This window comes from Vitis riparia, chromosome 11, assembly GCF_004353265.1.
Source record: "Vitis riparia cultivar Riparia Gloire de Montpellier isolate 1030 chromosome 11, EGFV_Vit.rip_1.0, whole genome shotgun sequence".
In the NCBI taxonomy this organism is placed as follows: domain Eukaryota; kingdom Viridiplantae; phylum Streptophyta; class Magnoliopsida; order Vitales; family Vitaceae; genus Vitis; species Vitis riparia.
In genome coordinates this window covers 6,960,554-6,988,225 of record NC_048441.1, presented here as the reverse complement: position 1 = coordinate 6,988,225, position 27,672 = coordinate 6,960,554, and the positions used below count along the sequence as shown (strand labels likewise).

Here is a 27,672-nt window from a genome sequence, read left to right as displayed (position 1 = left end):
TTAGAGGCCTTCCCAAAATAAATTTTCAAAAAGATAAAGTTTGTGAAGCTTATTAAGTGGGAAAGCAAATAAAAAACTCTTTCAAAAACAAAAACTTCACTTCCACATCTAGGTCACTTAATTTGTTGCATATGGATTTATTTGGTCCCTCTAGGACACCAAGTCTTGGAGGAAAGTCTTATGCATATTTTATTATGGATGACTTCTCTAGATACACATAGGTCTTGTTTTTAAGCCAAAAGAATGAAGCCTTTTATGAATTTTCAAAATTTTGCAATAATATTCAAAATGAAAAAGGTTTTCCAATTACTTGTATAAGAAGTGATCATAGGAGAGAATTTCAAAATATTGATTTTGAAGAGTATTGCAATGAGCCTGGAATTAACCATAATTTTTCGGTTCCTAGAACTCCTCAACAAAATGGGGTGGTTGAAAGGAAAAATAGAACTTTTCAAGAAATGGCTAGAACCATGCTAAATGAAAACAATTTAGCAAAATATTTTTGGGCCAAAGCGGCTAACACTTCTTGTTATGTTTTAAATAGAATATTGTTGAGGCCCATTATTAAGAAAACTCCCTATGAGCTTCGGAAAAATAAAAAACCCAACATTAGTTATTTCAAAGTCTTTGGGTGCAAATGTTTTATATTAAACATCAAAGACAATCTTGTAAAATTTGATGCAAAATTGGATGTTGGAATTTTCTTTGGTTACTCAACTTCAAGTAAAGCTTTTAGAGTTTTTAACAAAAGAACCATGGTTGTAGAGGAGTCCATCCATGTTATTTTTTAATGAATCTAACAATTATCTCCAAGAAAGAGAGAGTTTTGATGATGATTTAGGTTTGGAGACCTCCATGGGAAGATTGCAAATTGAAGATAGAAGGCAACAAGAAGTAATTGGAGAGGATCCCAAGAAAGAAGAATCACCATTGACACTACCCCATTCTCAACAAGTGCAAGGTGAATTAAGCCAAGACCTTCCTAAAGATTGGAAGTTTGTCATCAATCACCCATAAGATCAAATTATAGGTGATCCATCTAGTAGGATAAGAACTAGATCATCTCTTAGAAACATTTGCAATAATCTTACTTTTATCTCTCAAATTGAGCCTAAAAATATCAATGATGCTTTAGATGATGAAAATTGGATGATTGTTATGTAATAAGAGTTAAATCAATTTGAAAGAAGTGAAGTATGAGAATTAGTACAAAGACTTTCAAATCAAAGTGTTATTGGGACTAGATGGGTGTTTAGAAATAAAATGGATGAAAATGACATAATTGTTAGAAATAAAGCAAGATTAGTAGCCCAAGGTTTTAATCAAGAAGAAGGGATAGATTATGAAGAAACCTTTGCCCTTGTAGCTAGGTTGGAAGCCATTAGGATGCTACTTGCCTTTGCATGTTTTAAAGACTTTGTTTTATATCAAATGGATGTGAAAAATGTTTTTTTAAATGGCTTTATAAATGAAGAAGTATATATTGAACAACCACCTAGTTTTTAAAGTTTTAACTTTCTTAACCTTGTTTTTAAACTTGAAAAAACACTTTATGGTTTAAAACAAGCACCTAGAGCATGGTATGAAAGATTGAGTAAATTTCTTTTGAAAATGGGTTTTAAATGGGAAAAATTGACACAACTCTTTTCATAAATACCAAATAAAAGGATATGCTCATAGTTTAAATATATGTTGATGATATTATTTTTAGTGCTACTAATGTCTCTCTTTGTGAAGAATTTTCTAAGTGCATACATTGTGAGTTTGAAATGAGTATGATGAGAGAACTCAACTTCTTCCTTGGACTTCAAATCAAGTAGCTAAAGGAAGGAACCTTCATCAATCAAGCGAAGTATATAAGAGATCTTCTCTAAATGTTCAACATGGAAGAAGCCAAAACAATGAAGACTCCAATGAGCTCATCCATCAAGCTTGATAAGGATGAGAAAGGTAAACTACTATGTATAGAGGCATGATAGGTTCTTTGCTATATTTGACCGCTAGTAGACCTGACATTATGTATAGTGTATGTTGTGCTAAATTTCAATCTTGTCCTAAAGAGTCCCACTTAAGTGTCGTAAAAAGAATTCTTAGATATTTGAAAGGGATAACAGACATAGGCTTATGGTATCCTAAGAGTGATAACTTTGAATTAATTGGTTTTTCGGATGTCGATTTTGTCGGTTGTATGGTTGAAAGAAAAAGAACTAGTGGCACTTGTCATTTCCTAGGACACTTACTTGTTTCATGACATAGTAAGAAGCAAAATTTGGTAGTTTTGTCAATGACGAAAGTCGAATACATAGTAGCCGGTTTATGTTGTGCACACATTCTTTGGATGAAACAAACACTCGGTGATTTTGATTTATCTTTTGAGCATGGTCCTATTAAATGTGATAATACTAGTGCCAAAAATATATTAAAAAATCTTGTGCAACACTCTAGGACTAAGCATATAGAGATTAGACATCATTTTCTTAAAGACCATTCATAAAATGATGACATAACACTTGAATTTGTAAGCACAAAAGATCAACTTGTCGATATCTTTACAAGAACTCTAAGTGAATAACAAATTGTTGATATTAAAAGACAACTTTGGGTGATTTCTTTATAATCAAATGATTGCTTAATGAATTCTTAATGAATATACCTTCTAATTGTATGAATTTCATGTCATATGCATCATATAGACATATACTTAGATAATGGTCAATTTTCGACCAAAAATCAAAATTCCCTAGGCATTAGGCATAAAAAAAATTGGGGATTTCAACTGAAAATGGCAAGAAGAGGATCACGAAACGAGAAAATACACAAAAGTCAAATCGTTGACCGCGTTGACCAAGTAGTCGATAGGATTGGTCGATCGGTTTGTCGGGACTGGGGATTTAAAGAGACTCCTGCACTTTGTTTTCTCCACTATTCTCCTCCATTTCTTTATGGTTTTATGATTTTTAGCTTTTAAAGATGATTTTGAGCAAGGTTTAGACCGATTAAAGGATTTGGATTGGATTTCTGGGAAGATTGGAGCCTAGGGTTTCCGTTTTCGACTGCATTTTCTTTTTCCCGCGCATCACAATCGGATTCTTCTCCATTCCCGCTCACCTAGGGTTTCGATTGTGAGTGTTTCTCTCTCTACCAACCTCGTCTCCTTTGTTTCTATCTTTCTCATGGCTTCTAAGAGAGAGTCAGTTGCCACTAGGGCACAGGACAAGTGCCCAATTGAGTCGTCTCAGTCAAAGGCTCGTCGAAATGCGAGATTTGACACCACCCTATTTAGTTCCATGGAGGATTATCAGCGGTACAAGCAAAAGTTTGCTTAGAGGAAAGTAGTCCCAGGGATAAATATCAATTTATCATAACTCCAACATTTCGGATTTGAGGGACTTTTCAATAGGATGGGTTGGTTGCCTATGGTGATTGTTTCGGAGTTGATTTTCCTGACTCTAGTGCAATCATTTTATTTAAGGGCTACTTATGGCATTGGTAGCCCGATTATTTCCATCTTTAGAGGAGTTGAGATTCATCTAGACCCGGAGAGCATCTGTCGTATTTTCAATATTGCTCCGGTTGGACTTAAGGTGTATGAGTCCAAAATTTGGCCCCCTTTGTGTCAAGATTCGAGCCTAAAGAGGTCATTCAAAGGATTTACGGACTTGCAAACGCCTAAGGGATAATGATGCACATGATCTCATGTTGTAAAAGCACGACCCACGTACTCCCCTATAGTCACTTCCTTACAAGAGTGTTCAAGGATGTCAGGGTTGATTTGAGCAGAGAGACAAATTTTGAGGTCCCTATCAGTTATGACACGTATGATGATCTATTGATGGGGCAGATGAAATTTGAGAAGGTCCTTAATGGTTCTTGGGTTAAACGAGTAGAGACCACCAGCATAGGCCCGGGGACAGGGAGAGACACATCCCGGAGTAGAGGAGGAGGCCAAGATACGAGAGATGGAGGGTGAAGTAGACCCTCAAAGAGGCTTTCAATAGAGAAGGCCCGAGTTTGACATTCCTCCACTCCAGTCAGAGGGTGTTCAGTTTGAGGCCATATTTTCTGAGTGGATGATGTCTGAGCCGACTTATACAGCGGGACCATCTTCTTAGCCATCATTCACTGAGCTTCCTTACATAAAGATACCACCTCATTAGGCACCTCACGCCCCTGATCCTGTGGTTTGGATGGATTTATCTGCTCAGATTAGCTCTCGCGGCACTTGCATGGAAAAGCTTGTTGTAGTCAATGATACTCAATTCTACTCCATGGAAGATCGCATGGATCAGTATCAGACTGACTTCACCTCTCAGTTTGAGTATTTGTAGCAGAGATTTGAGTGTATGGAGAATAGCACGGATCAACATTAGGCTACGTTTGAGCATCTTCAAAAAATGATTGAGCGCATTGAGGGTCGCCTGGAGAGTCAGCATGAAGAGATGATGACTTACCTACGCTCTGTGTTTCCACCTCCACCTCCTCAATCTTGATTTCATAGAGACCCCTTTTGTTTCTTTTTTATATTTCTAAAAGGGGAAGATATTTAGGATCTAAGAGACTTACATGCATATCATTGTCATATCATTTATTTGGATCATATATATGATAGACTTATATGTTTCATGTACATTTGACTTATATATGATATGCCTATATTTTTCTTGACTTACACTATTTCTTATTGAAAATTCATTTTTTCTAGCATGTCTTGATTATCTTGGTTTTAACTTCATAAATTTTGATTGATTGATCCATGATTGGTTTGAGGGGAAGATTCTTCTTCTCCTAGATAACCAATGTTTGTCATCATCAAAAAGAGAGAGATTGTTAGCCCAAGGGTTATCCTAATCAAATTTTGATGATAACAAACCATGGTTAAGTTATTAATTGGTTTGAATTGTAAAGAATCTCATGTATTAATTTGGAAATTCATCAAAAGACCTAATGGATACAAGATCAAGACATTTGGAAGACCTTTAATCATAGGAAACAAATGTAAGATGAATGCATGGGTGTAGTTAGGCTTTACATATCATTTCAAGCATCTTTGGAAAACTTGATTTATGCTTTAAAGTTACAATTTCATTAAAACCCGAGTTTTATCAAATGTACCTTAGGAAAAACGTTTCAAAATTGGCATATTAATTTACTTAAAGACCTTGTCTAAGTGTTAGAAAAGAAAAAAAAAACAGAAAAATATAGGTTTTGGGGCCAAAATGTTGAATCAGTCGAGGCACTAGGCCAACCGGCTCAACCGACCAGGGTACCAGTCAACCGGTTTCCTTTGCCCGATCGAGGAGTGCAAAAGCACTCTCTCTCTTTCTGTAGCCTTTCCTTCCCAGTCGAGGTATTCTCTTTCCCGGTCAACCTTCGGTCGAAGTTCAGTTATAAGCAATGGTAACCTACCAAAGCATTAAATGTTCCAATGACTAGTGAACCGGTCGACCCCCAAGTCGACCAATTGAGGCTGCTTTTTAATTTTCTTGGCTCCCGAGGTTACAAACCTATAAATAGAGAGTTCCACTTCATTTATGATATATAAAACATCTGCATTTATTTGTCTACCCACTTGTTCTTGCCTTAAAAGTTCTCATTTCTTTCTTGGTGCATTAAATCTTCACTTGCATATCCTTTAGTGCACCTTTGTGATTCATCCTAGCTTTGATTTGTATTTGAGCTATCATTGAGCTAGGTTGAGAGATTCATTCTTGTAAAATTGAGTGTTAAATCCTTCAAGTGAGTTAAATATTGAAGAGATTGTGTAAGAGCTCATTGGAGTAGGAATCCAAGTGTAAAGGAGATTAGAAGCTTGGTTGAAGCTTCAAGTTAGTGGAACCCTCACTCGGTTAGGAGCTTGAAGAGAGTGGACGTAGGCAAGGAAGTGTCGAACCACTATAAAATTTGAGTTTGATTTCTCTAACTCTATATCTTTATATTTACTTCTATTGTGCTTGAATTTGTTATGTTAAAAAAGAATTTTAAAAACCCAATTCACGCCCCTGCCCCCCCCCCTCTTGGGTGTTTTTCTCATTTAAGATTAGCCTTTATTTTCTCATATATGATGTAGCCCGATATTTTCACAACAAAGGGCCTTGTGTATAGAAGAAGGTGTAGGAAAGCATGGTGGTCTTTATGATCTTGTATGTTGATGACATTCTACTCATTGGTAATGATGTAGGGTTATTGTCATTAGCCAAGATTCGATTGTCTACTCAGTTCCAGATGAAAGATCTAGGATAAGTGTAGTATATTCTTGGGATTAAGGTCTTTAGGGACCACAAGAATAGGAAACTTGTTCTATCTCAAGCTACCTACATAGATAAGCTTTTGGTCAAGCATGTGATGCAAGATTCCAAGAAAGGTTTGTTACTTTTTAGGCATGGAATTCTTCTTTCTCAAGATTAGTGTCCTAAAACACTTGAGGAAAAAGAATGCATGCAGTCAATACCCTATGCTTCTTCAGTGGGTAGTCTTTTGTATGCAAAGTTATGTACTAGGCTAGATATTCGCTTTAAAGTGGGTATGGTATGGTGAGTAGATATCAATCTAATCTAGGTCCAAAATATTGAATGGCTATCAATCATATACTCAAGTATCTTAGGAGAACAATGGATTATGTGCTTCTACTCCAAAGTGTTGAGATACTTTAGAGGGTGATAATATGGTTGATAAGATACCTTCTGTGGAGAACCTAGTGGATCCCTTCACCAAGACATTGACAGGGAGAGTCTTTGTTGGTCATAGGGATAACATAGGTTTCAGCTGAGTATCTGGCATGCTTTATAAGCTTGATGCTTTGAGGACTAGAAAGAAAATGTTAGGATAAAACCCTTAAAAGTATGACATGATGTAATAAATTTGGAATTCATTAGTTATTCAATGATATTTCAATTTCACTTTTATCTATCCTTATTCCATGTATTATACTTTATGAGCATTCTTGCCTGCATTTTTTGCATTGTATATGACTTAGGTGCATTGGGAGTTTTATATAAGATCTAAGTCATGGGTTCCTTGCAAATAGATGACTTGTTCACAACCAGTTCATGGGTCTAAGCAACACATTAAAGGTTGTAGTGTGTCACCTTTTAATTGGAGGGATGAATGGTCTTGGCTATTAGGATAGGTTTTCCATGGTGAGTGCACTAGTGTGTATGGTTACACATTGGACAAGACCTACGGTGAGTCATGACTTAAGGCTATAAAGTAGTCATGACCTCACCAAGTTGCTTCATTTTATTTTCTCTCAACCTTGATAGAATATTAAGTTTATGCTAAAGTTAGCAATGACTTTGACCTATATATGAGATTGTAAGCTGATCATATATTCTCTATGGATTGGATCATTATTGATGGAAGACAACAACAAGAAGTATTTTCAATAGAGTCACCATGATATTAAGAAGGTGTGTTCATGGAAACTATGGTCATAGTAGTTCCTTAAGTGGAACTTAACATAGGCTTTTTTGAGAGCTAAGATATGTTAATTAAACACACAATAAGAGGATTTGTGACTCAAGGATGATAGATATAGTCTTGAAAGGTTGATAGCTTTCACCTTAGTAAACTACGAACACTAGTTCATGGGGAGACTGAAAACAATAGATGACAGGTTACGAACCTGAGCATTTGGTGTCTCGTTGTTATTTACATAGGATACTAGAGTTCAGTTGATTCTCTATAGTGGGATGTTGAATAAACTTTAGAATTGGATTATGAGGGAGCCAGTATTCCTATAGGTCCTAATGGTCCTTGATTTGAGCTCATATACCTTGTTGGCATGAGTTATGGGGGTCGAATTAGCTCTACGTTCACTTTTGTGCATAAGGGCATTTTGGTAATTATGCAAGGTTGCATAAGGGTAAGTGAACAAGGTCTTTGGATTGGACCAATTAACTAATTAGTAAACCCTATTGGGTTAAATAATCAACTAAAATCCATTTGGGGCTAGATTAAGTGACCTAAGCCCATGTGGGCTCAAGTCACTTAAGCCCAATTAGGAACCCTATAAATACCCCATAAGGGTTAGGGTTTTTATAGCTTTTGTCTTCCACCATCCAAAGAGATTGAGAGTCATAGCCTCCATCTTCTTTTCCTCCTCACTAGAAGTGTGCCAAGATCAAGGTTCGAGTGATCGAGAGGAAGACTTCGGGTTTACAAGACTTCTGCGATTTCGATCTTCTTCTTCACCATGTGGATTTGATTAAGGAACACCTAAATCTAAGGTATGGTTTTTTATAGCACTTTTTGAATCCTTTTAAAGGATAAAAATGCTTTTTTTCCATTGTGCATAGGATTTAGAAAAAGCTTAGAATAGTTATGTATGTTCCTAACCTAATCTAGACTTGGGAAACAAAGAGATCTGGGTTTTTCCCATCGATAATCCTATGGGTCCCAATGGTCCTTGCCTTGAGTTCATATTCCTTGGACACGGTTTACAAGGGTGTATTGGTAATTACGCAATGTTGCACAGGAATAAGTAAGTCGTATCTCTAGACTGGGCTAATTGATTAATTAGGGTCTTGTATGGTCAATTAATCAATTAGCAACATTTTTGGGCTAAATTAAGTAAACCAAGCCCATGGTGGGCTTAAGTCACTTAATCTTAGTAGTAAGCCTATAAATACCCCTTTAAAGGTTACGGTTTCCTAGTCTTATCATTCTCTTCTTCAATCTAGAGAAATAACCCTAGCCTTTATCCTTGAGATTTCCACCATCTTAGTGCCTAGGCACAAGGAAGAGTAATCGGGTGGAAGATCATGGTGTTTAAGAGATCTATTACGACTTTGAAGTTATCTATAACAATTGAAATTGATATGGGAACATCTGGATCAAAGGTATATGGCTTTATTATCTACAAATATGTTTTCTGTGACATCCTTATTTTTTTTTTAATACATGTCTATCTGTTGCGATAGATTTAGATAACCTATAATAGATTTGCATACACCCTACACGACCCAAGGCACGAGAACGAAGTAATCTATAGTTCCCAACATTTAGTATAGCACACTTAAGCATCTTTAGGTCACTTAGGCACTATCTTAATCACCCTAGGTCACTTAAGCACTCTCCTTATCATCCTTGGTCACTTAGACATTGTCCTAATCACCCTAGGTCATTCAGAAACCGTAGGCCCACTTAGGCTCACCTAGGCCTCTTTAGGTACCCTTAGGCTCCTTTAGGTACCCTTAGGCCTATCTGGGTTCACCTAGGCCCATTTAAGTTATTAGGCCCGTTTAGGCACGCCCTAGCCCGTTTAGGCACGCCCTAGCCTATTTAGGCACCCATAGGCCCATTAAGACTTATTAGGTCCACCTAGGTCGCTTAGACCCACTTAAACACATTTGGCTCATTTAGGATCACCTTACCTTTTTAGGTCACCCAAGCCCTTTTAGGTCATTTAGGCCCATTTGGCCCATCAAGGCTTACTTAGCCCACCTAGACTCACCTTAGGCCTACCTAGATTCACCTAGGTCTACCTAGGTTCATCTAGGCACACTTAGGTTCAATTAGGACCACCTTAATTACATTTAGGTCACCTTTTACGGATTCTTTGTGTGACATTGTATGACTTGCATGGTTACATGGCTTGCATGACTCTTTATATATATATATATATATATATATATATATATATATATATATATATATATATATATATATATATATATATATATATATATATGTTTATTTATTTATTTATATTATTATCAATCACTTGTGTTTTTTTTTTTTTGTTATCTTCATTTTTTTAATTTTATTTTTTTATTATTTTATCGTTTTCTAATTTATTTATTTTTCATTCAATTATTTAATTTAATAAATTTGATGATTTTGCAAGGAAACTTACCAATGGAAAAGAAAGGGTTGACATTGGAATTTATTTTTTTTAAAAAAAGGAGATTTAGTTTTTTTTTTTAATTGGAAAATTGATTTTTGTTTTTAAAAAAAGTAAGAGATGAAGTTTTAAATTGGAAAATCATATTGTTTATCTAAAAAGATGGGATATGTTTGAAATTAATTTTTAAAATGACATTATAATTTTATTTTTTTAAAATAGTTTTTTAATTGGAAAATAATTTTTTTTTAAAAAAAAAACGAGAGATTAAGTTTTAAATTAGAAAATCAGATTATTTATCTAAAATGAGGGGATAAGTTTGAAATTAAGTTTTAAAATAATATCAATATTTTTTGTTTTAAGAAGATTTAGTTTTTTTTCAATTGGAATTTTTATTTTTATTTTTTTTTTACTTGAGAGATTAAGTTTTAGATTGGAAAATTAGAAAGTTTTTTGGAAAATAGAGATGATAAGTTTTAAATTTTGAAAAGAAAGTTTAAAAAGCGAAGGTTATGGTTTGGGAGAGTTAAAAAGAAAGGTGGGCACTAAGAGATAATAAGAGGCAATGAAAGACTACACAATGGGGGAATCAAAGGGGATCATGAGAGATTTTTTTTTTTTTAAAAAAAAAAAAGAACATCACCCATTTTTATTTTTTTATTTTTTTTGTGAAGAAAAAAATAGTAGCATCTCAACATTGGAAAGCACGCACAACCCATTCTTGCAATACCACACATAGGCTTGCACTCCAAAAAATCCCTTCGTAGCCCACACTCATCTTCGAAAAAGAGGGAGACATGATCTAAAAATTCTTGTGAATGCTTTCTGACCTTGGCTTTATTTTTTGTGTAATTTAAACACTTTAAGTGATATGTATGATTTTTTTTTGTGATTTTAGGAGACCTCTGCATGTTTTTTTAAATTCAGTATATGCATGTCATTGTTTTCTGCTCAGTTTTGGACCATCTGGAACTTTTGGGTGTTTTTGTTTAAATTTGTTATTTGAGTGATTGCTTGGTCGCATGGTTGATAAACTAGACATGTATCATATGTTCTCTAGAATTTTTTGTAATTTAATTCACATTCTAGATTTTTTTTTTTTAGCATTTGTTTTGTGAAAACTTCTATTCTGACAACACATTGAAAATTCTTTATGGTGTTTAACTTATATTTTAAACTAGTATTGTTAGTATATCTTGACTTGGTTTTGAATTTTATTCTCTAATGTAGACATAATGAGGATGTTGTTTGATTTTTTCCATGACAAAATAATGTTTTTAGATATTTAATCAAGATTTTTCTTGTAAATGCTATTAGTCAACCCCTTTGCCACATGTCTTCTCTTGGTCACTAATTTTGACATTTTTAACCCTTTTATACATTAGCCTAGCTTTAACATTGAACTGCATGTATGTCATGTACGATGGTTAATATTATCTAGGGTCTCAAACTAATTTTTAACAATGTATGAAGGCTTGCTTTGTTGATTGCATGACATGTACATCTTCAAGTTTATTTTTTCCTTGTCAACCAATCTTGCTAAGTTCTTACTATTTCATTTGAATTATGCATGTACAATGTGTATTAGGATTCAGTGTTGTTATTATTTGTCATTATATTTGTTCTAATACACTATAGCTTTTTGGAAGCACCTTATAAATTATGCTTACTATCCAGGTATGCCTCTCCCTCTCTTTATCCTTTTAGTTTTATAAATAGGTATACTTTGTGTGTAAAATACCCTCATGCTTGATTGTGTTTCGAATCGCTTTGACTAGTGTCTAGTCTCTCGAATATAATAGAATGCTTGTTGTATGTTATACTTCTTGTTGTTTGAACTAACTTTGATGTCTTGTAATAACGCTTAAGTTGCGGTTTAGGTACGCATACTACAATTTCTTTATGATTGCGTTTTGAATTCTTGTTAGGAATACTAGTAATAATAGAATTTTGAAATCACCTTAGCCTACCTAGCTATCCTCAATCGACTGACTAATTGTCATACTTCCCTCACCTCAACTAGTAGAGATCTTTTTAGGGCTTAGAGAGGTGCTACCTTTTTTGGGTACCTTCCTAATAGGTAACCTGATCCTCGGATGTAGATTCGGGTTTTTCAAAGACATGAGGAGTCATTTTTATAAGGGTTTTGATTTCTTATTTTATTTTCCCTTAAAAAAGATATAATAAAAATAAGTGGCGACTCCAATTTTTCCATATAATACAGTTTTTCACCTAAAACGGCAAGTCTCACAATCAAGTAGGAACGCACGTCAAAAATGCGTATTCACATGCATCTTGCTCTATTGCTCAAATCTCATCCTCTTCAATGAGAACCTTCTGAGTTGGTACGATTGGAGCGACGTCATGTGAACCATGGGGAGAAAGAGGAAACATAGAGCCGTACACATGGCTATAGTGTTTGGCCTAGGAACTCGTGTCTAAAAAAATGTGAGATGCCTGAACCCCTTGAGAAACATCAAACTTGAACCCAACATCCTCCAAGATTCAAGAAAAGAGAAAAGCGAAAGGAAAACCACCGAATCGAAAAGAACGGTTAAGATCATCAAGTTAAGGCATACCGAGTACACACTTGATAGATCGGAAAGAGACAAGGAAGGATTGGCCATACATGGTCGCTCATAAGGTAATGTTAGCTACTACCAAGTGCATGTTGGCATAAAACATCTATATACGATGGGAGTAATAGGTCCCCTGAAAATAAAACAAGGTCTCCCACACTCACTCACGGATGATGGTTGGGAGAGAAGTATCTTGGAATGCGTGAAGGTTGACAAGATGCTTGACCTCAATATGGCGGTCATGGAAAGAGGCATAAAATCGATCATGAGCTTTCTTATATTAGAAACACTCCACCCGGAGGGCATCCAAGTATAAAAGAACTTGGATAGAAATGCTCTAAATGAGCTCAAGTGACCTAGGAGGGGTTACCTCTCGCTAACGATGTCGACTCACCATCAACAAGTATGTAGAATATGAAAAGGCACGAGAAAAAAAGAAAACTATGAAGGAAAACTAAACCGCTAGAAATGTTATAAACGAAGTACTAAATAATACTATATTGACGAAAACACGAAAAAACTAGCAAACTAACCTCAAATGATGAAAGATAGAAGCCTAGAGCACTCGAACCAACTAGGAAGAATAAAGTGGTTCAAATGGTATTCTGAATGGCTTTAAATAGCCTATAAGAGTGAGCACTCGATGTAGTAATGCGCTCGAGTGTCACAAACACTAATAGTGCTCGAGCATTCAGATCGCTTGAAGTGGTGTTGGATACAATTTATGGCGCTTAAGTGCTTAAAGAGCTAGTGACAACACTTGATGCAGAAACTCAACACTAAGAAGAAAAAAAACACTTACAAAAAGACTTTGAAACTTTACAAATTCACAAAAGGACTGGAAGAATGGTAAGAAATAAAGAGAGAAACAACTTGGGGCAGAATCATAATGCATTTAAACTCTCAACATTAGATTGATCAGTAATATACCAATTCAATTTCCTAGATGGTATACATCAATCCATTAAGAATGAAGTTTCAAGTCCAAATATCAGAGCTAATCTCAATTTTGGTTTGAAAACCTAATGCATAACTATTAGCATATAAGAGGGTCAACATAGAAACTTCAAGGGAATTCAACTTACCGTCTAATATGAATTTTGAAATTGATCTCTTTAAAGAAATCTAGTCATGTCTTTGGTCAAATTAAAAAACAAAGCTAATCAATTTGTTTTAAGATCGTTAGATTTCTATTTACATGGTCTTGTTGAATACAACACAACTTAACTCCCACTTAATTTAATCTTATATATATTATTCTTTTTCTTTTGAAAGTGGAGACATTTTACACCATGATGCCTTTTGATTTTTTTTTTTTGTTATTATTATTTTTTACTTTTATTTGTGGTTGCCTTTGCATCCACTTTGGAGGTGTTTCCAAATGTTGCAAGTGAGTAGATTATATTTAAGAACATGAATCTTAGAAAGTGTATGAGAGTTGTGCTTAACTAAAGATTCAAATTTTCATGACTCACTTCGGGAAACATAATAATGATCTTAGTCAAACAAGGCGTGTGGATAATAAGATTCGAACATGACGAAGGATCCTTCCAAATATATCAAAGCCTACTTTATGAGTTAAACCAAGAGGTCTCTCTCATGATTAATCATAAAGTGTAACTAAGGTTTAAATTCCACTATACAAAGATATTTACTTATCAGGAATCATGTACTTCAATAGTGATTAATAAATATCTAAGAAACAATCCACATCAAGTCTTGTAGACATAATATATTTCTATAGATAAAAAAATTGATATATTAAAAATCATGCTAATAAACCAAGTCAATAAACAATAATCATATGCCTAAAAGATGATAGAAGGCTAAAGGAATAAACGAAGAATGGACAATAAAAACAATCATTTTAAGGCCTATAACTTTAGATGATCAGTTGATTAAGCATATACTAAGGGATTTCCTAAGAAATTCAAACTTAAGAGAATTCAGGGGTTTTGTCAGTTGATGTTTAATAGGGATGAATTCTAGAGAGAACATTTTCTTCAACAAGATCCCTAATAAAGTGATGACGAATTTCAATGTGTTTAGTATGAGAATGAATAACATGATTCTTTGGTATACTGATAGCACTAGTGTTGTCATAGTGTATGTTCATGTTTCCTTGCTCAATCCCATGCTTTCTTAACATAACTACAGTTTGCTATCTAGCAAAACTCATTGGGACAAATTATGTTAAAAATACTAAATAAAGCCCTAATATTAACTTCACTTCCTTTATTATTGGCTTTGTCCCAATCTTGTTTAGGTTTTAATTCTCCAGTTAATCTTCCATGGATATCAAGAATCAATGGGGTCCACATCCATATTCCATTGAATTCCATACCCATTCACCTTGCATTTTAAGAAAAAATTTCATCTAGGCTTTCCAATAAGGATAGTTACTCCCGTCAAAGTAAGGTGGACTATTCAACTTATTTTATTCCATGTTAGACTTACAAGATCAATAAAAATTTGATTTTTATCCTATATGATCAATAACAATTCATTTTTTTTTTTTTTATCTTGCTTTGATACCAATTGAAAAACCAAAGTCCAATAGGGTACCACTTAGGGGAGGAGGGGAGGGGGAGTGAATGGGTGTAATTTAAAATTTTAAATAAATATTTATATGTTATACTTAGTTGATTTTCAATGGAGAGTAAATTACTATTTAAAAAGACTTTTATGATCAAACATAAATTGAAACAAAATTGCCAACATACAAACAAGGCTCAATGTCCTAGTAATAGTGACAGGTGGGATGTTGATAGACAATTTGTAGTGGTAATAATGATAGTAGGAGCATGATGTTGAATAAAATACGTGAAATTTGAGTGATTAGATGAGATCAGATGAGGATGAATGTTGTATCGTGTTTTATTGGGTTGAGGATGAGGGACTAATAAATTGCTTTTTGCATTTAGTAAAAGTAAAATATTTTGAATTTTTCTATTTAGTGAAAAATATTTAAGAACTGGTAAAAAGTTAAAAATAAATCACTTACAAGTTTGGAAGCAAATTACTTTTAATAGTAAATTCAAAAAGCAAATAATACATAAGTTTTGTTTTATTTAGAGTTCATTTATTTAGTGAAAAAAATCACAAAATTATGATTATATTTAAAGAAAAACTAGTAAAGTTATTCAAAATGAATTTAAATTTATAATTTTCTAGTTTGATTTGATTGATTTGACTTTTATGACTTTCTAATACTAATTGAATCGATTTTTAAGTTTCAATTTTTTTAAATATTAATAAATTTTTTGTGTTAAGTGTTGCATGATTTGGAAATTATTTTCCTAATAATTGTTTTTTTTTTTTGAAAAGTTTCAAAAAAATTTAAAAAACATATTTAACTTAAAGGAAGATTGTATTCGGAGATTTTAAGTAATAGTATTAAGCGGTGGAAAGAGAATAAAAAAAGAAAAATATCCGTGATACTTTATTTTTTTAAATGGTTTTTAGTTTGTTATCTTATTTTTCTATGTTTTCTTTTTATTTTTAAAAATCAATTGAAACAACGACTATTTGTTCCGTTAAATATACCCTTTATTTAACTTGATTTTTAAAAAAATCATAGAGAATAATAATTAAATAGTATTATAAATTTTTAAAAATATTTTTCTTTATTTAAAAAAATATAATATCATTTTAAAATCACACAACTAAATGGAAATTTTTGTATAGAAAAAAAATGAAAAAAAAAAAAAGAAAACAAAACTCTCCAAAAACTATTGAAATTGTAAAAAAATATTTTAAATTATGTATAGATATTATTACCAATTTATTTATTTATGATATATTTTTTTGTGTCTATTATCATTTAACATTACAATAAAAATAAATAATTATTTCAATATGCATCAAATAGAATCACCACAGTGGTATTGAAGGAGAAATAAGATTAAAAACAAAATATTTATTTAGGATCACGTCGAAAGCAAAATATTTATTAGCATTTCGTAATCCCATGTACGAAGAAAATTTGGAATGATCAACTTTGAAGGGTTTTAAGAAATTCAAAACCACACGTTGAAGGCAGTAGCCGCTCCGTCTTCACCACTGTGACAGGTAAGCCCTAATTTTCAAATCTCACTATGAGGGTTTCTGAACGTCCAAGGCCTCCCAAGTAGTGAACCCCTCACTGACAACATCCACTGTACCCCGTTTGTTTGCTCAGACACCTCTAGTAAATTATGTCTTCGAATCGTTTTGTTCTGTCTTGGCCTGTGATGGAACATATACGATTCAAAGATTTCATTTTCTCTTGCTCGTCCACATTTTCTCAGCAGCCAAACTGGGGGGCGGGATTGGGAATTAGGATTTAGGGCTTGGTTGCGCAATGCGGATGCTCTTATACGCTTGAGGATTTTATGTTTGACTGTAGCTGAAAATTTGGGGTTTTACAAAGTGGTATTAGGGTTTTATGCAAAATTGCATTCAGGTTTTATAAAGTGGTATTTTATATTCATTCAATTCTGCTTGTTTGTTTATTTGAAGGTCTTTTGATTCTGTAGCTTGAGAGATTTTGTTTTGTATCTGAAGAAAGCGGCTCGGAAGCTTTGGACATGGAAGAGTCTCCGACTCTGGGGAAACGGAAGCTACCTGAAGAAATTTCGGAGGTCAAACAGACCCCAAAGCAAGAAGAATCTGCCTCGAAGCGGCGCAATTTGACACGCACATGTGTGCACGAGGCAGCTGTTCCAGTTGGGTACACTTCAAACAAGGACGAATCTGTTCACGGAACCCTCTCAAATCCTGTCTACAATGGAAAAATGGCAAAGACCTACCCCTTCACTCTCGACCCATTCCAGCAAGTATCGGTTGCATGTCTAGAACGGAATGAATCAGTTTTGGTTTCTGCCCATACATCGGCAGGCAAGACTGCTGTAGCTGAATATTCAATTGCCATGGCATTTAGGGATAAACAAAGGGTTATTTACACATCACCTTTGAAGGCATTGAGTAATCAGAAGTATAGAGAGCTAAGCCAGGAATTCTCTGATGTGGGGTTAATGACTGGTGATGTCACGCTCTCGCCTAATGCGAGTTGCTTGGTCATGACTACGGAGATTTTGAGAGGAATGCTATATAGGGGTTCTGAGGTTTTGAAGGAAGTTGCCTGGGTCATTTTTGATGAAATTCATTACATGAAGGACCGTGAGAGAGGGGTAGTTTGGGAAGAGAGTATAATTTTCCTACCTACTGCTATTAAAATGGTTTTCCTCTCTGCTACAATGTCGAATGCTACAGAATTTGCGGAGTGGATTTGTAATTTGCATAAACAGCCATGTCATGTGGTGTACACAGATTTTCGACCAACACCTCTGCAGCATTATGTGTTTCCCATAGGTGGATCAGGACTGTATCTTGTTGTTGATGAGAATGAGCAGTTCAGGGAAGACAATTTTGTGAAGCTGCAGGACAGTTTCACGAAGCAGAAGCAGGGTGTTGGAAGCAAGAGTGTGAATTCCAAAACGAGTGGTCGAATTGCTAAAGGTGGTAATGCTTCGGGGGGTTCTGACATATTTAAAATTGTAAAGGTGGGGATTACCATGCATTTTTTTCTTTGTTATTATTCAATCAGAATTTTCACTGTCTCAGCTGGTCAATTATTATGACTATTGAGGATGGGATTGGTTTGGATGCAGTATTGAAATTGAATTGCCCCAGTGTCGTATGTACTTTCATTTGCAAATTCATCATTAAAACTGGGACAGTTGTGACAACTGAAGCCTTTCAATACAACTTATGTATAAATTTGAAATGGTGCCATTACATGAAATCCTAAAACTCATCTAATCCTCAGTTTTGATATTTAATGCACTAGTATAAATGATGGTTTGTACCTTCACTTGCTTTGTGAAGTGCATTCAATCGTTTTTTAAGGGAAACAACACTGTCTGATTATCCCTTTTATTTTTCTTGCTATCATAGAACACCTTAATCATATGTGGCATATTTTTGTTAGTGCTTGAGTTGGAAGTTTTTCTAAATTTCAGATGATTATGGAACGGAAGTTTCAACCAGTTATCATTTTCAGCTTCAGTAGAAGAGAGTGTGAGCAACATGCCATGTCCATGTCCAAGCTTGATTTCAATACCAAAGAGGAGAAGGATGTAGTTGAGCAGGTTTTCCGGAATGCGGTATTATGCTTGAATGAAGAAGACAGAAATTTACCTGCTATTGAGTTGATGTTGCCACTACTGCAGCGAGGCATCGCTGTTCACCATTCTGGTCTTCTTCCTATTATTAAAGAATTGGTAGAGCTTCTATTCCAAGAAGGCCTTGTAAAGGCCCTTTTTGCCACGGAGACTGTAAGATTATCCCAGACACCAGTGTTTTAATCAAATGTCAGATTTGTTTAGTTCTTATCTAGTCTTGGACAGATATGTTGATATAAACCAGATTTTTTAACTGTTCCTTGAAATTGAATATGTGACAGTTTGCCATGGGTTTAAACATGCCTGCAAAAACAGTTGTTTTCACAGCTGTTAAGAAGTGGGATGGTGATAGTCATCGTTTCATTGGATCAGGCGAGTATATCCAGGTGAGTAATGATTTGTGTTGTCTGAGTGATTTGTTTCATATGTTGGCTTTCTCCTGACCCCTCATATTTTTTTATTATCAACAATGTTTGTATAATCCTTAAGATGAGTGGAAGAGCTGGGCGCCGTGGCAAAGATGATCGTGGCATTTGTATCATAATGATTGATGAGCAGGTGATTTTATAGCTAATTGTCTCTCTCCATATTGTATGGATTTCTGGATCATTTATTATTAAGTGCATTTGCTTATCACATTTTCTTCAGCAACCATTACAAAATCCTTTTAATCTGGATGAACTTCAGTTTGCTGTTTAACCTTGAAGGACCTCTTATCACTAACTTTCATTTCAAACCTTCCTCCATCATTTAGCATTCAGATTTTTGGAAAGATAAAATAAAATTATGAGAATTTATTTCTTCATTTCCATAAAACTGAGATTTTTGTTACTTTTGCAGATGGAGATGAACACACTCAGGGACATGGTTCTGGGTAAGCCAGCTCCATTGGTCAGTACTTTCAGGCTGAGTTACTACTCAATTCTGAATTTACTGAGCCGTGCTGAAGGCCAATTTACTGCCGAGCATGTAATCAGCAATTCATTCCACCAATTTCAGTATGAGAAGGTTTCTGCTGAATCCCTCCTTTGATTTGAATCAGCACTTTGTGCATGATGATTAACCACCCATGGATTTGTACTCCTTTCAGGCTTTACCTGATATAGGTAAAAAGGTGTCAAAGCTGGAACATGAAGCAGCCATGCTTGATGCTTCGGGAGAGGTAATCTTTGTTCCTTGATCATTAAATATGTTCTTCTGATTTCAATCCTTAGACGTGTTTTCTGATTTGCATTGCGTACTGACTTTTCTTTTGTTTTTGTTCATAGGCTGAAGTTGCTGAATATCATAAGTTAAGACTTGATATAGCTCAACTTGAGAAGAAGATGATGTCGGAAATAACAAGGCCAGAAAGGGTTTTATATTTTCTTCTTCCTGGAAGGCTGGTAGGTGGTGAGAATGGTAAAATTGAAATTTGGTTACAGCTTAAATATCTAAATCCTTCTTTCATATATTATTATATGTGGGAAAATATAATAATTTTTATCATTCAAAGAGAATAATTCGTACGGCCTATAGATATAGAATGAATTGGCTAACTTAGGAAACTTTGACTATTCTATTCTATTTTGAATAGGAAACAATAGCTGTCCATAAATTAGGCATTATTCTATATCGATTAGGAAACTACTCTATTTTGATTTTACAGTTATACACAGATTTCCTAACATTTAGAGAATCTTAGGGTCTGTTTCCTAACTGTTTTCGATAATAGTTCTGAAAAACAGTTTTTGAAAACTGTTATCTAATGTTTTGTAAAACAAATGTCTGTTTGGGAACCTAAAGTATTTTAACCTATTTTCTATGTTTTTAAATATGTTTTAAAAATAACTTTTATATATAGTGCTTTATTTTTAATCATTTTCCATATTTGTATAATTATTTTTTAAAGCAACCCTTAGGAAACAAGTGAAAATAATTGAACACAACTAAAAGATGTTATCTGAAAACACCCTATTTTCTATTTTTAAGAATAGAAAACCGTTTTCTATTTTTTGGTTGCCACTCGTGTCTTTTTGGAGAACAGAAAACTGTTTTCGAAAACAATTACCAAATATGACCTTAGATTTTCAAACGTTCCTCCTCAAGTTGGTTAATAGATGTTATCTATTCTCAACTTGCTTGTGATTGCTTGAAATGAGGGATTAATGCCTTAGTTAAGATTTGTGCAAGTTGTCCATTTGTTGAAACATTTGGTGTACATGTCAATACACTATCCTCCTTTTTTTATGAAATTATTCACTTAAATATGTTTGGTCCGAACATGTTGAATTGGATTATGAATAATGTTGATAGTGGACTTGTTATTACAATAGGATTTCATAGGTCCTTGCTACTTGATTCTAAGATCTTCAAGAATGATTTTTGGCCATAACAGTTCACAAATTCCATGTGTCATGACTTTGGATTCAGCTTTGACACTAATCTTGCCTCAACCATTTGCTTCTTGCTTTTCCAAGTCACTAAGTTTCCTCCTAGAAAAGTGCAGTAGCTTGAGGTCGACCTTCTGTCCATAATAGGTCCTCCAATTTGCATTTGTATAAGCTTCTAAACTTAGCTCTGCATTCTTTTTTAACATTATTTCTTTCCTTGGGGTAGATTTAAGATGGTTTATGCTTCTATAAATTGCTTGAAGATGTGTTTCTTTTGGATTGTGCATAAACCAACTTATAACACTTATGACATATGCTAATCGACCGTGTATGTGATAGATAAATCAGTTTGCCAACTAACCTTTGGTACCTTTCTTGGTCTACTATTGCATCCTTATCCCGCCTTACCTTATGGTTCAACTTAATAGGTGCATCAATCGGTTTACATCCGAGCATTTTTGTCTCTTTGAGAAGATCAACCACATGTTTTTGTTGTGATACAAAATTCCTTCTTTCAAATGTGCCGCTTTGATCCCTAATAAGTACTCGAGTTTCCCAAGCTCTTTTATCTCAAATTCCTTAGCTAGCCATTTCAAAGTAGGTCTCTTTCTTCTAGGTCATTGCCCATCACAATTTTTTCATAGACATACACAATTAACTTAGTGACTCCCTTTGAGATTGAGTGCTTTATGAATAGGGTATGGTCTCCTTAACTTTGCTTATACCCCATCTCCAATTTAACCTGCATACTTTATTCTTGTCAAAACCTAGTGGAACCTCCATGTCTATGTCCTCTTCTAATTTACCATGCAAAAAGGCATTTTTAACATCAAATTGTTATAAATACCAATCAAGGTTAGTTGCCAAAAATAGCAAAACACGCACGATATTCATTTTGGCCATAGGTGTAAGGGTTTCTTGATAATCCACCTTTGTAGGTTTGAGTATAGTCCTTAGCTACCAACCTTACTTTTTCTCTCTCTGAGACCCATCAACTTTATATTTAATCGTAAATACTTATTTGCACCTTATTAGTCTTTTTCCTCTTGGAAGATCAACAACTTCTTATGTTTGGTTTTTGTTTGGTGCTTCCATCACCTCACTAATATCCTTTTTCTAGTTCTTATCTTTAAGTGCCTCCTCATGTAGTGTTTAGGGAATGCCAAGGAAGTTCAATTGAGTGAGAAATGTTTTGTGTGTTAATGAGAAAATTTTCTATTGGCGGATTCAAATTAAAACCAGCTGATCATAATCCGTTGGGTTCAAATCTGTTAGAGTTTGATTCAAATTCAATCCAACTTATCCAAATCGGCTGGTTTCAAATCTGTTAGAGTTTTTTCTTTTAAAATTACTTTGTTTTTAAATTTTGTTATGCTCTTAAAAATGAAGGAATCGGTTTTTTTCTAATCTAGCATACAAGTCATTGTATTATGCACTTTATTTTTTTCAATGAATGAATAAAAATAAATAGTGTTTTTGTTCATTGTTGTCACAACCCAAATTTTGGGCAACCTAGAATTTAACTCTTGATCCTGGGTCAAAGGTTTGACCCTAAGGGTTACACCTATCCAAGTTGGTCGTCAATCCTGATAACCTGATTTTTTTTTAAGAATAAATTTACATCTAATCCCTAATAAATTTATTAAGCTAAGATTTACTATATATATATATATTCCCTTTTTCCCAAAACCCACCATCACCTATTCACAAGTATAATAAATCCACCAATAGTCTTACCACCCAATGTAATAACCTAAATATTTACAATAATCTCTACGTCAAAAATATTTTACAAACTAACAAAATATAAGTGGTGAGCATTTCCATATTGCTTAGTTGGGTGTTTTACATCAAAATGGGTTAGAAATTTTAGGTCAATAGAACATAATCATATGCCAAAATATAACATTATATACATTAAATGAAACCTCAACCATACAAATTTAAACCAATCAAAATTATCATTTTTCTTATTCAATTATGTCTAACATATTGACAATTCCAAATTTATAAAATAAATAAGTCATTTTAGTCTTGAATAACATATTTAAACATACAATTGATAAATAATACAAATCCTTCTTCCAAATGCAAATGATCGAGCTGTGGCAAAAATTAGACCTAACCACAAATCGTGATTGGTATTGCCCAGAAGGTGTAGTGTGGTACAAAAAACTATTGGATATGGAAAGAGTCCATGATTTTCTTGTAGGACTCAATAGAGAACTTGATGAAGTACGAGGACGAATTCTTGGAATAAAACCTCTACATGCTATTGAAGGGGTATTTGCTGAAGTCATGAGGGATGAGACTCGAAAACGGTTAATGCTAGATCCATGCCAAGTACTGAAAATTCTGCTTTAGCAGCTTGTGGTCCAGAAAACCAAGGAGACCCTTGCAGCAACAAAAGGGGACAACAGTGGTGTGATCACTATAAGAAACTATACTACACAAAAGATAATTGCTAGAAAATACATGGCAAAGCCAAACAGATCAAGAAACCGTGACGGCAAGGGTATTCAAGTAGCTGAAACTGCCATGTTGTCGTTAGGAGAAGCTACAGCTTGTGGTGCTCAAGGAAAGAGCATGACCAACCTTAATCTCACCAAGGAACAAATGGAGCAACTTTATAAGTTGCTAACTCTAGCAAAGCCTGGTATCTCTCTCTTGCCACAAAAAGGTACTTTCTTGACTGCACTTAGTGGAATAGCTGAAAAAGGAGAGCCTTGGATCGTAGATTTTGGGGCAATAGACCATATGACAGGTTGTGAGAAACTCTTCTTTGCTTGTACTCCTAGCCTTGGAAATCATAAAGTAAAGATTGGTAAAGATTGCTAATGGATCTCTTTAAGTTGTTGCGGGATTGGTACCATTAAGCTTAGTCCCAATATAATCCTAAGATCAGTTCTTCATGTGCTTAAACTTTCATGCAATCTTCTTTCCATTAGCTAGATTACTAAAGATCTAAGCTGTGTAGTAAATTTTACACAATCTGCTTGTGTTTTCCAGGACTTGACTTCAGGGAGGAGCATTGGCAGTGCTAAAGAACATGGGGACTATATTATTTCGAGAAGGACACTTCTGTGATAGAACAAGTTAAAGTTCAAGCTTTCATTTGCAAATCTTCTCTTTCATAAAAACAAGAAATTATGTTGTGGCATTGTAGGCTAGGCCACCCAAGGTTTCCTTATTTAAGACATTTGTTTCCAACTTTATTTCAAAATAATGAATCAATCCAAGGTGATATTTGTCAGTTAGCTAAACATTAACGTCCTTTCTTACCTTCTCAACCATATCAAACGTTAAAACCTTTTGCTTTGATACACAGTGACATTTGGGGTCCATTTCGAGTTCAAAGTATTACAAATAAAAGGTGGTTCATTACTTTTACTGATGATCATACTTGTGTTTGTTGTTTATCTTTTAAAAGAAAATTTTGAGGCTGAATTTTTTTTTTTTAAATTTCTATTCCATGATTCAAAATTAGTATAATGCAAAAATACAGGTTTTTCACACTGATAATGGGAAAGAATATTCAGTCTATTCTTGGGGATTTCTTGCAAAAAAATGGGATTATATATCAAAGTTCTTGTGTAAGCACTCCAAAGCAAAATGGTATATTAGAAAGAAAAAATTGGCATCTCTTAGAAGTAGCTCGTTCCCTAATAATATTCATCATGTTCCTAAGGGGGGGGGGGGCATTGCGAGTCATTCAATTTCAAACACCTTTGGGTACTCTTGATAGTCTTTATCTGCAAAATTGAGTCTTCTCTTCATTGGATCCAAAAATCTTTCGTTGCATCACCTTTGTCCATGTTCATGAACACGACCAAACAAAACTTGATTCAAAAGCTATAAAATGTGTGTTCCTAGGATATTCTGCAACTCGGAAGGGCTATCAATGTTATTCTCCAAAAAAGCATAGGTACTTCACTTCTATATATGTCACATTCTTTGAAAATCAACCATTTTACACCAAAAATTCTCTTCAGGGGGAGAAAGAAAGTGAAGAAATTTTTTGGGAAACATGTGGGGAAACACCCATTCCTCTACCGAGCCAAACTCAATTCCCATCTCATCCTAATTTTGAGCTACCAAGTCAGCCAAGTTCCTTGAGTTTGTTTCATTCCTCTTGTGTGTCTGAGCTAATGATGCCTTTTTCCAACGAACAAAACACGACAAGGAGAGATTTGCTAATGCAATCGGAGCTGCTTGTTTATTCATGAAAGAAGAAAGATTAAGAAAAAATAGAAAATCCCATGGTTCTTTAGCAAGGTCAAGAGCCCGAACCGAATTCAGGTACATCTCATTCAAACGTTGATTCTAGTCCTAAATTTGTTGATCTTGATGTTTCTATAGCTGTAAGGGAGTTCGATCTTGCACACATTATCTTATTTCTAATTTTGTGGCATATGACCATTTATCTTCATCTATATGAGCTTTTGTTGATAATCTATCAGGTGTGGAGATTCCAATAGATATATAAGATGCATGGAGGGATCCAAAATGGAAAATGGCAATAATTGAAGAAATGCAAGCCCTTGAGAAAAATGAAAACTGGTATATTGTGGCAAAACCTAAAGGGAAAACTTCGCTAGGCTGCAAGTGGATCTTTACAATTAAATACAAAGCTGTCAGGTCGATTGATTACCAAGAAATGTTCAATCACATTGCTAAACTAAATACCATCCAGGAATGGTGATTTAGAAGAAGAGATCTATATGGATTTACCACCAAATTTTGATGAGGAAAGAAGTAATGGAAAAGTGTGTAAACTGAAGAAATCCCTCTACGGCTTAAACAGTCACTACGGGCCTGGAATTGAAGATGTTCAAAAATCTGCCTATGAAGATTTACTATGACAAAAAAGCAACGATTAACATCTCTCATAATCCTATACATCATGCTCGTACCAAACATGTTGAAGTTGACAAACATTTTATTCAGGAAAAAATTGACGAAGGAACAATTTGTATGACATGTTCTCACGTCTACTCAAGCTGTTAATCTTCTAACAAAGGGAGTCATCAAACCACTGTTTGAGAAGTAAGTAGACAAGCTGGGAATGTTCAATGTATTTAGTCTAGCTTGAGGGGGAGTGTTGGCGGATTCAAATTCAAACCAGCTTATCCAAATCTATTGGTTTTAAATCTGTTAGAGTTTGATTCAAATTCAAACCAACTTCAAATCTGCTGGTTTCAAATCTGTTAGGGTTTTTTTCTTTTAAAATTACTTTGTTTTTAAATTTTGTTTTGCTCCTAGAAATATGGGAATCGGTTTTTTCCCATTCTAGCATATAAGTCATTGTATCTGCACTTTATTTTTTTTCAACGAATAAATAAAAAATAAACAGCGTTTTTGTTCGTTATCTTCTTTTGTTGGCTTTTATTTTCCTAGGATATGAAGTGAGATGTAGGATATTGAGTGCACTTCCTGGTTCCTTTTCTAATGGCAATGGGTAGGTCTAGGTCATTAACATCAGGACAAGAAGGAATAAGTTCTGTACCTAGTGTTGGCTTTGGATTCTTGGACCTGCATAAGGTTAAGAATAAACATTGTAGTAAACTTGAAGAGGGTAGCTTAGCAGCAATGGACCAAATTTGTCAGGAATGACAACCATAGGAATGACAGTTTCAGACTCAGATTCAATGAAAACAGTACTTGGTATTTCTGGGATAATTGCTGGAATTTCTAGGACAACTTCTGGGATGGTGATAGTGGCTTCAGACTCAGGTGTAGAAGAACTTGCTGGAAAGTCAAGTAGGATCAGGTCCTGGTCTTCCATAGATGATAATGACTCCCTTGAAGAGAAGGATTTTGAAGGAAATATTGTTTTTCAGCAAACGTGGCATCCATGGATACAAAGAACTTCCTTGAAGGTGGATGATAACACTTGTAACCTTTTTTGATAGCAAAGTAACCCATAGAGAGTCAGAGACACTTGTAACCTTTTGCCTGTATCAGTATGTCAATTGATAATTGCTTGGTCTTTTGATAAATTGCTTTGCTTTTGTGATTTTGTTCTGATTTTGTGTTATTTGTTCAAATTTCAATTTACATGTAATATTTTCTGAGTGCTTTATCTTAACTTAATTTTTGAGCTTGGGTATGGTAGTGGCAATTTTTAGTAATGGTGGTTAAATTTGATGCTTTTTGGTGCATGTAGTGGTGGAATACTCAAGAAGTGTTTGCCATCTTCTCATTATTTTTCAGGTTAAGGTCAGGGAAGGTGGAACAGATTGGGGGTGGGGAGTGGTGGTTAATGTTGTGAAAAAGGCCCCCGCAGGAGGCACATTGCCTTCAGCCCTGTCTTCTTCACGTGGTGGTGGCTATATAGTTGATACCCTACTTCATTGTTCACCTGGTTCAACTGAGAATGGCTCACGTCCAAAACCGTGCCCTCCTCACCCTGGTGAAAAGGGTGAAATGCATGTGGTGAGTTGATATTCGTGCAAAACAACAGTTTGATGCTTAATTGTTTTTTGGGTGAGGCTGAGATTTACATCATCTGCCTTAGGTCCCAGTTCAATTGTCCCTGATCTCTGCTCTTAGCAAACTAAGAATATCTATACCTCCTGACCTCCGGCCATTGGAAGCAAGGCAAAGCATACTGCTTGCAGTCCAGGAGCTAGGAACACGCTTCCCTCAAGGCCTTCCGAAGCTTAATCCAGTCAAGGTATTTATTAACTAACTTGCATTATTTTATGGAAGTCTTC

The 27,672-nt window shown here is 34.6% G+C and overlaps 1 protein-coding gene across 2 annotated transcripts in view; it reads left to right on the top strand.

Moving 5' to 3' along the window:
* Positions 1–16,403: 16,403 nt before the first annotated feature.
* LOC117925207 (DExH-box ATP-dependent RNA helicase DExH10) overlaps positions 16,404–27,672 on the top strand; it is a 29,509-nt gene continuing 18,240 nt past the window's right edge. Inside the window, exons 1-10 of one of the 2 annotated variants that reach the window (XM_034844141.1) lie at positions 16,404–16,491; positions 16,921–17,963; positions 18,423–18,737; positions 18,866–18,970; positions 19,074–19,142; positions 19,425–19,592; positions 19,675–19,746; positions 19,853–19,969; positions 27,170–27,391; positions 27,474–27,632. In XM_034844141.1, the coding sequence (XP_034700032.1) occupies positions 16,989–17,963; positions 18,423–18,737; positions 18,866–18,970; positions 19,074–19,142; positions 19,425–19,592; positions 19,675–19,746; positions 19,853–19,969; positions 27,170–27,391; positions 27,474–27,632 (2,202 nt within the window). In that variant the 5' untranslated portion in view covers positions 16,404–16,491; positions 16,921–16,988. Of the gene's footprint in view, positions 16,492–16,526; positions 16,865–16,920; positions 17,964–18,422; positions 18,738–18,865; positions 18,971–19,073; positions 19,143–19,424; positions 19,593–19,674; positions 19,747–19,852; positions 19,970–27,169; positions 27,392–27,473; positions 27,633–27,672 lie in introns of those variants that run through there. The other variant, XM_034844142.1, reaches the window with a different exon arrangement.